The 14,209-nt window shown below is 37.2% G+C and overlaps 1 protein-coding gene across 1 annotated transcript; it reads left to right on the top strand.

The window, feature by feature from the left end:
- Positions 1–7,621: 7,621 nt before the first annotated feature.
- On the top strand, positions 7,622–13,659 carry AGR3 (anterior gradient 3, protein disulphide isomerase family member). The gene is made up of 7 exons (XM_042817543.1): positions 7,622–7,727; positions 9,750–9,813; positions 10,182–10,234; positions 10,843–10,919; positions 11,705–11,768; positions 12,794–12,877; positions 13,572–13,659. The coding sequence occupies exons 1-7, from the start codon at positions 7,622–7,624 to the stop codon at positions 13,619–13,621; spliced, it is 498 nt and encodes a 165-aa protein (XP_042673477.1). The 3' UTR covers positions 13,622–13,659.
- Positions 13,660–14,209: the final 550 nt, after the last annotated feature.

The following is a 14,209-nucleotide window of genomic DNA, read 5'->3' on the forward strand; positions in this document are numbered from 1 at the left end:
GGCTCTCTTCCTTAAAATCTGGTCTGGGTTTTTACCCCGTCCCTTCTCAAATTATTTTATACGCACATAAATTACAAAATTAAAGTTATTAAAAAAACAAAACAAAACAAAAAAAAACCCTGATTTTTCAAAATTGATTTTAACTGTTTTTCCAAGCTTCTTGAAATTTATATGTAATTAATTGTATATCTAAATGATTCGTATTCTGAACTTACCACTGAATAAAACAAAAAAGTTGTCCTTTAGCTATTAGTAATGCAACACTGCCAACTAGAGGCATTGGGAATGATCAAATTCTTGTCTTCTGGACTACATCAATACACTTAAACTACATCAATATATTGTATAACTATAAATACAGAAAGATCATGTTTGCTCTGCAGAAATCCCACCCACGCTCTCCAAATGCAGCAGGGTTTGCATTTAATTTTCTTTAAATTTTGTTGCTTCAGGAAATTGTTTGTTGAATACAAATGCCACAAATACTATTACTCTATTAAAAATTACATAGTCCAGAAACAGAAATAGAATCAAGTCCGATCTCAAATTTCTTCAAAGAAATTCTAGTAGAATACTAAGCCATTCAGCAACCTATGGAAAGACACCTCCAGGTCCTGGTGGTGGCCTCACAGAGCAGATGCCTGCTTGGTGGCCCCTTCAGTGCCTATCGTAGAATCTTAGAATCATTAACATTGGAAAAGACCACCAAGATCGTCTTGTCCAACCATCCACCCATCCCCACTGTGCCCACTAACAGTCTCCATCAGTGCCACACCTCCACAGTTCTTGAACGCCTCCAGGGATGACGACTCCACCCCTCCCCTTGGCAGACTATTCCAATACTGCTCCACTCTTTCTGAGAAAAGGGTTCTTTTCTAATATCCAACCTGAACCTCCTCTGGTACAATTTAAAGCCATTTTTTCCCATTCTATTGCTAGCTTCCTGTGCCCATGGTGTCAGGGCACAGCAGTGTGCAGCTGCCAGACATGTGGCAAGAGGGATTGGAGCAGAGTGGTATAGAGACCTTCTGTAGACCTTTGTGCCTCCTCCTGTCACTTCAACAAAGCCCTAGGGATACCTACCTCAGCTGCACCCTCCCTCATGGTTCCTCCACTACCACGTCAGCAAATCAAACATAACCAGTGCATGAGGAAGCTACTGGTCAAGAGAAAACCAAGGTGCCTGAAGATGCACCATGCTTGGATGGTGTGGTGCATGCACCACACATGCACACACTGTGCTCTTCCCAAGGCAGATAGCTGACAGTGTGCACCTCACACATTCCAGGAGTTTGCACAACCAAAGTGCCTTCCAGAAGTTCCCCACATCTCTGCCCTGATCTTCAGACAGAGAGACACCTGAACTTCTTCTGGCAGCAGTCTAGAGGACTGTCCACACAGTCAGAAATGCAGATCCACTGAAAGGTCTATTGGCGGAAGAGCAAGCTCTGCCTGTTGGAGCTTACAAATCACTAAATAAACACACAGTACAGAACATTTTGTGCTTCGGGGTTGGAGGGAGGAGCCCTCCAATACAGCCACGGTTTCCTTCTATTTACCCAAACACATTCATTCTCTAAATCTCAGCAAAAATAATGAAAAATAATAGATTAGATTTTTCCCTGACACTTATCCAACTTTGCCTGGGGCTGTACCACTGGACAGTTGAAGGCTGGAGGAGTCAGAGCATCCTGAAAGAGAGGAAACACTGGAGCAGTCTGGAGGTGACAGCACTGGAATGAGATGAAGGCTTAGAAGTGAAAGCATAAGCACTGGCGTGGGAAACAGAGAATACAGCTTGCAGCCAGTATAAACCACTGTAAAAACTAATTTAATAAATGTTTTTTCAGTTATATTATTATGGTTATGTTCCATAACAACATCTTTACAGGAATACAAAGATGAAAAGCACAGTGGTTCATTGAAGTGAAACACTGGGGCTCAGGGAAAACGGAGTTGCTCATTCATCTATTACATAGAGCTCTGCTTTTAACTGGGAATAGAAAAAAAAAAAAAAAAGCATCTGTTGTGAATCATCCTGTAATACCAGAAGTGGCATTTCTACAATTTTGAAAGACACACAAAGAAACAAAGCAGCACATCATATCTAGATTTCTTTTAACGGCTTTGTTGAAATGAATCAGAAATTTCTCTAAGAACAATTTTTAGCTGTCAGTTAAAACCTAAGCCTAGCAGACACTTGCAAGGTTTTTCCATTTATTCTTGTTTCAGCAGTGAAAATTAATGCTCAGCACTCTGAGCCTGAAGCACAGTTGTCATCTCTATCCCTAGTTGCTCTTTGATTGCACCCTGAGATCCAGACCTGTGTTAGTGGGATCCAGACGTACTTCTCAGCCACAAGAATACGTGCTCTGTGAAGCTTTCTCCTGCAGTTTACTGTAAAATTTGCCTGGGAATTGCATTATTATAATGTGCTAATTAATTTTACATTGATCTATGAAGACACCTTAAGCATGTGTAAGCCTTTCATGGAGATATAGATGGAAGTTGCAGAAACAATGCTGAACTACAGATGTCACAGAAGCTGTGCTCTCATCCCTTACACGTGTAAGAGCTATGCTAAAATTGGACAGTGTAAGACCTTCATCTTTCCTTTCTGCAGCTTTCCTTTCTGCAGAAGCAGATCAACTGCTCATGTTTAACATTCCATATCAGCCCACAGTGCTCAGCCTCACTGCCAGCCAGCACTGGCTGGAGGTACCATCTTTAGGTAAGACATACCCAAGGACTCGCACTTAGTAATCCTACTTTTTTCAATGATTATTATTTTAGGCTGCCTTTTCAATGATTATTATTTTAGGCTGCCTATTCACGCTCTTCTGAATGGGTATTATATTTAAAAACTACGTTTATATTTACAGTCATGCTATTCCAAAGTGCAGAAGTATTGGACAGCTTTCCAATTATGATTTGGTCCCTGGCCCTGCAGATTTAGCTGTGTTTCACTGCCAAGCTTGGCAACATCATTTGCTCAGGTCTGTACTTCATTTGAAGGGGTCAAGTGGGTTGAAAGGGACTATGTGGACAAATATAATAATCAAATCCTAAAAAAGCACTATAATAACTAAATGTTCCAGGATTCATGCAATCAGGGCTGGGCACTTCACTCCAAACTTTCAGGATGGTTTGTTTCAACAAAAAAAAAAAAACAACAGCACTATCAAAATTGATATTTGGACCTTAAAGAATCAACTCATTGGGAGAACAGGGAAGGGAATCTTTGAGCAATTTGTCACAGCCTTTTCCTTCGTTCCCTTTTCTTTCTTCCAATAATGACGTTTGAGCACTTTCGCTTCTCTTTTTAGCCCTGGAGACTTTTGTCTTTCTGTCATAATGGAGAAAGCTGACACTGCCTGGTTTGCAAAACAAAGGGTCAAATCATTTGTTTTCATGTGCTCAAGAAAGGCAGTCATGGCTTAATGTGATCAAACTGCATTTTCTTTTTAAGCTATGCTTTCAAATTTAGGGTTTCGTAACTGGTAGATCCATTAAAGTGTCCAAATCATAGAAGCCGAAGGAGAAAACAGATTTTTAAAGAGTCTGAATACTCCCTTTCCTTACTGCAGCAGTGGTGTGCTCCACCTCATCATCTTTTCATATCTGCCCTGGAACCCAGGAAGAAATCCATCTCCATGGAACCCAAAGATACAGGAGTACCAGACAGGAGGTTTCAATTCTGCAGGCACTCAGAGAGGACATTTTTAACCATCAAAACAGACAATGTTATTTCTCATATGGATTGAATACACTTTCTTTTACTTATGAACCGAGTTATTTATTCTGAGTCTGCTGTAATTCCCAAGATTCCACACCTACTCTTGTTAGTAGAAGCTATAACCAGTGACAAAACAAAAACGGAAGATTGCCACTGGGGCATCTCTTTTTCATAGAAATTCCCTTGAGTGCTTAATTGCCTCTTTTATCTTTTATTCTCATAGTATGAATTCTCATACAAAGCACTAAACAAAGTCAGATTTCTATTCAGCTAAAGGATTGGACAAATTTCCCCCAGTTAACAGATCTGACATGATTATCACATTGAGTGCTGTAGTGTCTGAATTCGTGCCCTGACAAGCAGAGTTCTTGCATTTTGCCTATCTTCCAGTTAACAGGAAGCATTAGTTTGAATTTTCTATCAAAAAATGGAATTATAATTGAGCACCAAAAACAAAAGGTCACAAAGGCCTGTTTGGAAACAAAAAGCTGATCTTTAGTAGCAGCAAATCTTTATGAGGAAGAAAGGAGAGAATCACAGGTAGCATCTGAAAAGGTAACCTTTTGTGCTCAAATTTCAGAGGCCTTGCTGAAAAGGTTTCTTGAATAGAAAAATATAACACAAGAAGTACACATAAATAATCACACATGTAAGTGACAACAAACATCAATAGATTAAAGCTTCCAAGTTAAAAAAGAAGGCGGGCTTTACATGAAAAGGAGGAAAAACTTCAAGCATACAGTCCCCATAAACTGTGCAAAGGTTATCCAATGAAGAGGGAAAAAGTGATCCGGATAATTCCTTCTCTGTGCAAAGAGAATGAATTAAAGGTTTTTTCCCATATTTATCAAGATAAGTCAAAATTATATCAAGCATCACATCCAAAGAATGAGACCACTTTTAAAGCACGACTTGCAAAAACAACTAAACCATACCCTTTAGATAAAGTATTTTATTTCTCCCTCAAAAATAAGTTACTTTCATTTGTTAATTACATTCTTCTACACAAAGTAACCCTTGTGTCTTCCTATTAGCTTCATACCTATCTTCAGGCACCAGTAACCCAGCCATTCACTGGAAACAAAAGCCCCTACAGTTCCAGCTTTCATTGGTGGTTTCTTTTTTCATTGGGCATAAGCCAGACATAAACTGTCTAAGGGGGGAAGCAACAGACACACATAAGCTACTATTTCTTTTCAATCCTCACACAAGACACCTGATACAAGCCAAGATGAAGAGAAATCCAAGGATTCAGTGTACAAGTATGGGAACCACAAGAGTGAAAGTTGGAGGGATGGCAGAAAAGGAAGGGGGAGGGTGGAAGTGCATTAACTTAGTCTCCAGCTAAAAGATCTCTCTCATTTTTCCCAGATTGCTGTTGTTACAGAGAGACCTGGATAGTTCAGGTCTTCTGTGTGTAAAGCACGCTGACTTTCACCTAATTTCAGGAAAAAGACTTTCCATCAAGAGAACTAACCACTGCTGGTGAGAAAACATTTCTTATTATCAACTTTAATACAGAAATGAGTTTTGTTTGATAAACATGTAGCAAGTAATATAAAACAGACAAATGATAACTGCTAAGAGATTAGTTAGCAAAACGTTTGTTCTGATGGATAGATAAAGGCAACATTTATGGTGCTGGCTGTCTTTTTTTATTTACTCAACCAACTATCATTGCAGAACATAACATCAAAGATTTAGAATACTGAATTCTGTTCAGTTGCATCTTTGTAAATTATCCCTCCAAAACCCTGTGGATTTTCATTATGATGATAATCAATTGTTTACGCTTCAGTTAAATAACTGTGTGACTTGAAGAGATTTGCACTTTGATTTTTTGTTAATATACCACGGAAGACAGAACTGATTCACTCATTCCATACTGATTTAGTGACATATTTGGTATGATTTCAAAGCCATAACTATTAATGCTTAAATGGAGTTTTGATATGATAGAAATGCTGTATTTTATTATTAACATTGGACAGGTAAACTAAAGCTGAGGATAGTCACTAAGCTTCACAGAGAGCTGCTATAAAAATTGATTTATCAGAAGTAAAGTAGTGGGGTATCATGATCTGATTTTGCTGACTGAAGTTAGTGGTTTGTACCAATGTGGGGGAAATTTGAATGGAATTCCTATTCTCACAAATTTCTGTTTCCAAGCTTACCTAAAAGTAGGAGTCTCTCCTTATGAAACACTGGGAACTGACATCTCTTTATTAGAATTCCATAATCTCCAAACATCATATTAATGTGCAGATTTACAAAGCCCCAAGGAGATGCTTTCTAAACTCAGTTAACAACATATAAGATGATCAAGCCTAAGGAGAAAATTATGTGAAACAAAGAATAGCTCTAGAGCTGTGATATAACATGGGGGAGAAAGAGAATGATGATGATCCAGATTGAGGAGGAAAAGTATTATAATTAATGAATTTATTATAACCCAATGACAATTCTCCAGAAATACAGAATTGCAGCAATATGGCGTACTTCATTTTTTCTGCTTTTGAAAGTGCATTTTTTTCTCCAGTTATTTGAACAGAATACTTTTCTTGTGCTGAGTTATTGAAATTTATTGAAAGCCTTTGAATTTGTTCATCAGAAATTAAACAGCTAACAGTGATGTTTGTAGTGTTGAGAATTTCACTAAAGCAAAGACAAAACCTACTGCACTTTCTATGCCTCTGCCGTAGGAAGCATGAATTCACTTTCACCAGCACTCAAGGCTGTAACTGCACACTGGATGTCACTTCTAAATTCAATGTGAAAAATTTGTCATAAATACAGGCTAATGTGCTTTAGAGGAAGATTTGAATTTTTGTGTGTTAAAGTCAAATGACTTTCTTGACAGGTCATCCTGGTAACTCCTATAGCTCAGTCTCTCATCCGGAGAGCATTTTAATCTGGTCTGTGATTCTCTGAAAAATGAATCTCCAGAGAATCAGCAAGCAATCTGGCTCAGTGATATCCTGGGCTATGTGCATTGCATTTTCTAATTCAGTGCAATCTGAAAACTGGAGTTTTAATTACCTGAATATTATTGCACTTGGCAAAAATTAGGTGTATTTGGCTTTGTGTTATCTTTCCTCAATTGTTAACTTTTGTTCTCTGACTTTCATCAAGAACAGAAGTTACTGAACTTCTTGGAGTGACTTTTATCAGGAAGAAAAGTAAACACCTTCAGAATACAAAAGCAGACTGGGACATGGGTGGGTTGGTTTTTTTAAGCAGGATTTGAGCTAGAAATCAATTTTTAAACGCCATGAAGAGAAAAACTGTTTGAGTTTTACTGTAAGAAACATCTGGAAATCAGAACATTTGTTTGAAATTTATCTCACTATTTTAACATTCTAGTTCACAAAATTAAGCTATCAATTTTTGTTAGCAATTTAAAATAATAATTTTATTAAGGGTTTTATTACAGCACATTTTTAGACCAAAAAACCTACTATATGTAAAATGCTGTTATGGTTTACAGTAATTAAAAATAAAAGGGCAAAAAAAAAAAAAAATAGTAGCACTGTCCTGAAATTTTCATGATCCTGTATTAAAATATTGTACTGCTTCATGAGGATGAAATGGTGGATGACCAAAAGTAGAAACTTTGTTCCCCTGATCACAGAGTAGAGAAAACTGTCTCTTGCCTCTGAAGTCTGATTGCTCTAAGCAGTGCTGCACAATAAGATTATCTATTTTTACTGCTCTAAAAAAAAACCAACAATAAAATGTTTGTAGCAATTACCCAAACTGTCCATAGCATAGACCATTAGAATGGCAAGTTGATTTACACTGCACTAGGTAATGAATCCACACAACTAAAGACGCTGCTTTGTTTTCCAGTTTCCTTGCACTGAAAAGGAACTTTTTAGAGAAATAATGCTCCATTCAACATTGGCTTTGTCTCTCCTGCTAATTGCAGTCTCATCCAACCTTGCTATGGCAATCAAAAAGGAAAGAAGAGCACCTCAGACATTATCAAGAGGTATTTTACGTAGTTACCTGCTGATCTTACCATGTATGTTATTTAAAGCATGTATGTGCTTACTGAGGCATGATTCTTCAGCATTCAGTCACACAATAAGTAGTGCATCTTTTTCCTCCCTCTCATTTCACTCCATCAGTTTGTTCTTAAGAATATGGCTGAAGGCTTCAGATAATCTTTCTAATTTATGTCAGTCACAGTGACCTGTTAGAATCAAATAACTCAAATTGAGTCTCTGGAACCTGGCTGCTCTTGAAGAACTCTCAGTGAAAAATATTTTTTCACACATCTGTTAGTAGACAGCTTGAGATGGTAACTTATAGCTACTGAAACAAAATTTCATAACTTCAGTCTCAAATGAAATTTTTTTCTACAGAGCCATTTTTGTCCACAGAGTAACAGTCTCAACCATTAGGGATATTTATTTATTTACTGACTGGTCCTTAATTTCCTTTTGTTTTCCCTCTTATCAGATAGTCACACTCACACTTCCTTAGTGGTGCATAATTTTCCACCTGGATGTTAAAGGAAGACTGTATTTTAACATTTTTATGTCTGAACAAGGAAATTGTATAGAAAAATAGCTCTTTCCATCTTCTCAGCCTTCCTTCTCTTTTCACACCTAATCACCTCAGAATATCTCCAGCTGTTTCCCTGAGCTCCCCTGCAACTTGTGCAAAGCCTACAAAGTATCCATGGCTCACCTCTGAGTTCCTCCCACATGAAGCCTTGGCAAAGCCCTGCATTCACAAAAGCCCCATCTGAGGCCAGTTACTTGAGGGGTGTTTAGGCAGCATTGAAACAGATCAGTTGTAGGAAGTATAGTTTTAGTGAAGTTTGAAATTATTCCATATTACATATATATATATATATATATATATATAAAATAACAGGGAAATCAAAAGGCTTCATAAAATAGCAAAAACAAGAATAAGTGCTTTTCCATATGAAACCCATTGTATATACAATATAAAATTGTCTCACCCCTAGACAAAACAAAGAGAAGTGTCAAATCACTTTCCACAAGCGGTACCCGTGGAGAAAGTTTATATCCAGTCTGGCATCTATTGCCTGTCTTGACTAGATCAGAATTAATTTTTCCCACTCAGAACATTACCTCCTATTATAACAGATTGAGAGGGAATACTTAATCCTGCTGTAAAATGAACCCAACTGACTCCTCTCTGCCATTGTCTACGTCAACAGTTGATTTCAGCCAGGGAACCCACTGGTCAAACAAGCTAGAACCCCATCAAAAATCAGACAGATGTGAAAATGAAATAAGTCTTCTGAAAGAAGGGATGGTCTATAGCATCCCAGTCAAATGCCCCACTGACAAGAAGATGGGGAGCTACTTCACAGGGGCTGGCATCTTTGGGATTTGAAGGCACGAAACCAACAAGACAATCTGCTTTTTGAGTTCAACGGATGAGCAGTGAAGACTCATTAGGATTTTATTTTGATGGAGATTTTTATCTAACAGCCTTTCTTTAACTAAATTATTTAATTAACTGAAGTACTTGCAACTCCAGAGACTGAAATTCTTAACTCAGGAGTCAGGCTTAAAACTCTTTTAAGAACAGTCACGTTAAAATTGATTTTATTTCATTTGTTGTATTAAATTTTCACTCTCACTTTTTTGAGCCAGCTTTCTCTTTAAGCCCCCAGCATCGAAATGAAATACAGAGCAGACAACATGAAGAGAAAATATGAAGGTATAAAGAATTTTGTCACCAATTTAGGGAGCACTAAGTATTCAGAAAGAGTTCTATTGAGTGTATCAAAGGACTTGCACTGGGTAGTCAGTCAGCTGAGGTATTTTGATTGTTTTTGCTTGTTTTGTTGGTTTATTTTTTAATATTCTGATACATTTATTAGCAGATGTAGGATTAATATATCTACAATGCTTGGTAAGCTTTGAACAAAAATCTATTTGTGTACAGCTATTGACCAAGGTAAGAAATGTAGTTTCTTATGAATTACTTACCTAGCCAAGTATTAATCATTTTATTATATTTGTAGGTTGGGGAGATGAAATAACATGGGTACAAACTTATGAAGAAGGGCTTTATCAAGCAAAAAGAAGGTAAGAAATTAAAAAATAGTATTGAAAGACACTTTTATTAATTACATTGTCACCCCTCAATATACTGTAATGAAATAAAAAAAAAAAACAAAAAAAACACCATCACAGCAGACCACTCTACCATTCTTGTAGACTTTTACTTTAGAAAAGCTATCTAGATGCAGGAACTCCACTTCTCTATTTCTTTCTCTAGCATCCCTTTTTTCTTGCACAGAAATGTCTATCATCCCTCACAGAATGCCTGTTAGGTTTCAATGAGATTTAACAGGAAATGAAATGCAATTTGTCTTTTCCAACCTACTAGCAAAATCACTTATTTTCATTCTTTTCAAATAAACTAACTACATGTTTTATTATTATTAATAAAGTAACAAGCCACTGATGGTCATTCATCATTTGGAAGACTGTCAATACTGCCAAGGTAATTTTGATTTTTTCAGTGTTAAATTTTTGTAAACATCTTTTTAAGAAAACACAACTATTTATATATTTGTTGAATTTACTCAAAATTCCTTAAGTAAGTGCATGAAACTGTAGTTGAAAAGCTAAGAATTTGTTATTTACAAAAAAGTCATTGTGAATCTACTCAAAAAATGAACATGAAAAATGTTTAGTGCTACTGTCCTGCTATCTCTGATTAAACACCTGTCGGTTTAAAGACAAATATTTGCTACTGACTCATCAAACACATTTAACAATGCTTGGCTTTCCTGAAATGATAACTTGAGAAGGAGATAAGGACAAGATAACTGAAACTGAATTTTCTGAGAATAATGCACTTTTGTCAAACTGAGACATTATCTGCTGAAACTACAGGCTTCGTAAATGACAGAAAAGAGCTTCCATTTTCATAGCTAGAAGGTTGCACTGACACAGATCAAAAACCATAAAGCCATGATAGATCCCAAAAGTGTCTCCTAGGAATGTAAATGAGCAGAGGCAGGAATGATGGGACCAGTCTTCGGTGCCTAAACACTGTAGGAAAGGCAACATCTACAATGGACTTAAAAATATTCCTGTCTTTTCTAGCACTGAAGAAAGCTTTTGCTGAAAATGAAGAGATACAAGAAATGGCCCAAGATAGTTTCATTATGCTGAATCTCATGGTAAGAAGGGTTTGGGGAGGTTTGTATGGTAGCTCTTTTTGGTCTGTGTTTTCTTGTCTTACTTTTTCATATTTTAGCTAAGTATATCTGGCATTTCAGTTAAACATATTTACATAGATGGCTCTTAAAGTAATGCCTCCCATTTTTTTCCATGGAAATTACAACAATACAAAAGGTACAATTACACTGTTTGATAAAGCAAATTCTCAGCTAAAAACAACTATTTCTCAACGTAGTCACCACCATTAGCCATGCATTTTCACGAGCAATAAACAAGAGCCTGCATGCCACAGCCATAAAAATCTGCATGGCTATCCAGACCATTGCTTGTCTTTCATACTTTTGTTGCCACTGCTGAAACACACCACCTGATGCCTCACTGTGCTCACATCCACTGTTTTTGTCCATAACAGTTCAGCAGGTGTTAATTAATGTCAAGAGGTGTAATTTTTTCTGCATGGAACACACCTTTGCCTCTCATGCACTTCTCAACAGATGCCATTCTGTCAGACTGTCTCTACTGCCATCTGTTGCAACAAAATGTAATGGAACACTGGTACGAAGGTTTAGCTTCTACTGCCACATCACCAGCATCCATCTTTGATGTCATGGACCAACACAATAAAATAGGAAGCATTACTTTCAGAGCAGCCCTCATATATGCATTTATGTGTGTATGTACCCCTTCTGTATTTTTGTCTCTGGTATAAGACTGTTCACAAGTGATGCTACTTCAGCTAAATTTATAGGAATAATTTAATAATTAGCTTAAATTTCTCTGCCAGCATGAAACCACAGATAAAAACCTGTCACCTGATGGACAATACGTGCCTCGAATCATGTTCATAGGTATGTACAGTACTTATGAATCTTCTGAAGATGTGATCTCTGAATCTATGCCAGTGTCATTCTCCAGAAACATCGAGACAAATTATTTTGCAAAAAGAAAATAGCTCAGAATTTGTCTTTACCATGGCAATAGTATGGAATTTGGCACACCTGAGTTCAGTTCTCATTCTGTCACAGGCTTCAGCCCCTGTAAACTTCCTCAGGTTATAGGTATGTTCTGAAGGGTACCTCATTTGCATTTGGGAGCAATGTGCTTAAATATCTGTTAGCATCTGGGCATCTGTCAGCCCCTGTTAGCTCTCTGTGCTTTTGCAAGTGCAGTTAGGAACAAAGCTTAGACAGAGCTGTCAAATATCAGACTGAATGTATACATCTACAGTGCAGACCTTACCACAGAGCAAGTCAACAATCAACAGAATTTAAGCAATGATCTACTGCATTGTAAAGTTGACTTCTGAAATATATCAAGAAATCATGCCCCACAATTCATGTTCCCTTTCACTGACTGTGCAGGCATCAAAAGTAGGTGAGATGAAGCCCCTGCTCAGAGCAAGGTAGTAAAAGAAGTCAGGTGATTAGTTAACAGAAAGCCCAGAAGGGGAACCAGTTCAGTATTTATAACCATTTTCTCCTGTAATGGAAACAGTAAGAATCACAAGACCTTAGTCTTGGTCTCTAGGTAACATGATAATGTTACATTAATTATGCATGACCCTTAATATTCGTGCATCCAGTCAGACTGCCTCTCCCAGAGTAACCCCAGAACTTGTAAAACAGGATGGTTTTCTTCAAGTATGGACAAAACATATGTGTAATCAATCTCTTAAAAATAGCCATGAAATATAAAACTGAGCATTAGCTTTTGTTTAAGATTTCTCCACATAAAAAACAGTTGGTTGGAACAGAGCGTAACAGCCTCGCACTTTGTGGCTGGCAAAATCAGAACTTCTCAAAAGCAGGGCTGTGCTATGGGCATCGCCCTCCGCTGTTGTGGAAAGCAGCGATTAACACAGTTTCTTTTTCAGACCCATCTCTCACGGTGAGAGCTGATATCACAGGAAGATACTCTAATCGGCTGTACACTTATGAACCACAAGACATACCATTCTGTAAGTGCCTGTTTTGTTGTGTTACTCTGCATTTCGTACTGTAAGCAGCCAGATGCACACCATGCCAATCGTCTGTGTTTGAGAATCAGTTAAGATCTCGAAGTAATGAATAAAGAATGTTTGCGAGCACTTAACAGTAATTTACAGCGTCTAACCTGTTCTAGCAAACACTTAAGCACATCTATTGTCCCAATGGATTTACTGGGTCTACTCAGGTGATATGAGTTGAAAGATCACGGATGAGAAATTTCAGGACAAAGACCTGAGCTGTTTGCTGGTGAATGGTGAGAGTCACTGTGCTCAAAGGTATCCAACTATGCAATGTTAATAGGCAGAGGTGGGAGGGGACTGGGAAAAAAAAAAAAAAAAAAGCTTGTTACCCATATTTCAAAAAGGAATGTGATTTTTCAGGTTGAACTAGTACTCTGTACCTTTATCTGAAGCCCATGCAGTATCTCACATCAAATATGCATGTCACATCTGATTATCACGATTGCTGAAGCAAAAGGGATTCGACAATACTCAACTCCTTACGTTTTGATTCACAACACTTTTTGCCTTCAGCTTTAGTATCGATGCCGGAATATTTACATAGGAACCACTAAAATACATAATCCTGCATTAATTTCAACGTGAAGAATGTACTAATCAAAATGCATTGAGTATATTTTACAGTTACTTATTTTTCTTTCAGTAATAGAGAACATGAAGAAAGCACTACGCCTCATTCAGACAGAATTGTAAGCAACAGTGAAATGTTCATAGCCTCTAGAAGGTGAAGCTGCGCCAAGAATTCCAACATTTTAAAGCGTTTATTTAGCTTCTTTCTCTGCTATCTCTTTGAACTCTTACCAACCAGGTAAACCAGATTTCATGAGAAAATATGATTTGAAGAGGAAATAAAGGAGGTTACCATTACAATTTGGGAAACAGAGAAGAAATCTATCAAACACTTTGAAGTGGAGTTAGCTACCTGAATAACTGAAAGTGATGGTTTAAGGAGGAAGCAACTTTGAGCTGTATATTATCAATTGAACAGTAGCTTTATTGTCAGCTACAACTTCCAATCAAGAGCTATAGCCAATACTTGATGTCTATTTACAATACAATGATGTAAGTTATTAGCTACGTCTCACCTCCAATTTTTTATTTCATGTAGCTTGTAAATCTTTAGTATGACACAATTTTATGTGCTTATTTCTCATTAAAGGAATATTGCTGGCAAATCAGACGGAAGGCTTTTGCTGTAGATTTTGGAATACCTAATAGAGAAAAAAAACTCAGATCTAGGGTTTGCTTTCTTCTGTATCACTCTTTAGTTATTATTCTGAT

The sequence above is a fragment of the Centrocercus urophasianus genome, unplaced genomic scaffold (genome assembly GCF_019232065.1).
Source record: "Centrocercus urophasianus isolate 14NV4802_14NV808 unplaced genomic scaffold, USGS_Curo_1.0 seq_16, whole genome shotgun sequence".
Lineage (NCBI taxonomy): Eukaryota > Metazoa > Chordata > Aves > Galliformes > Phasianidae > Centrocercus > Centrocercus urophasianus.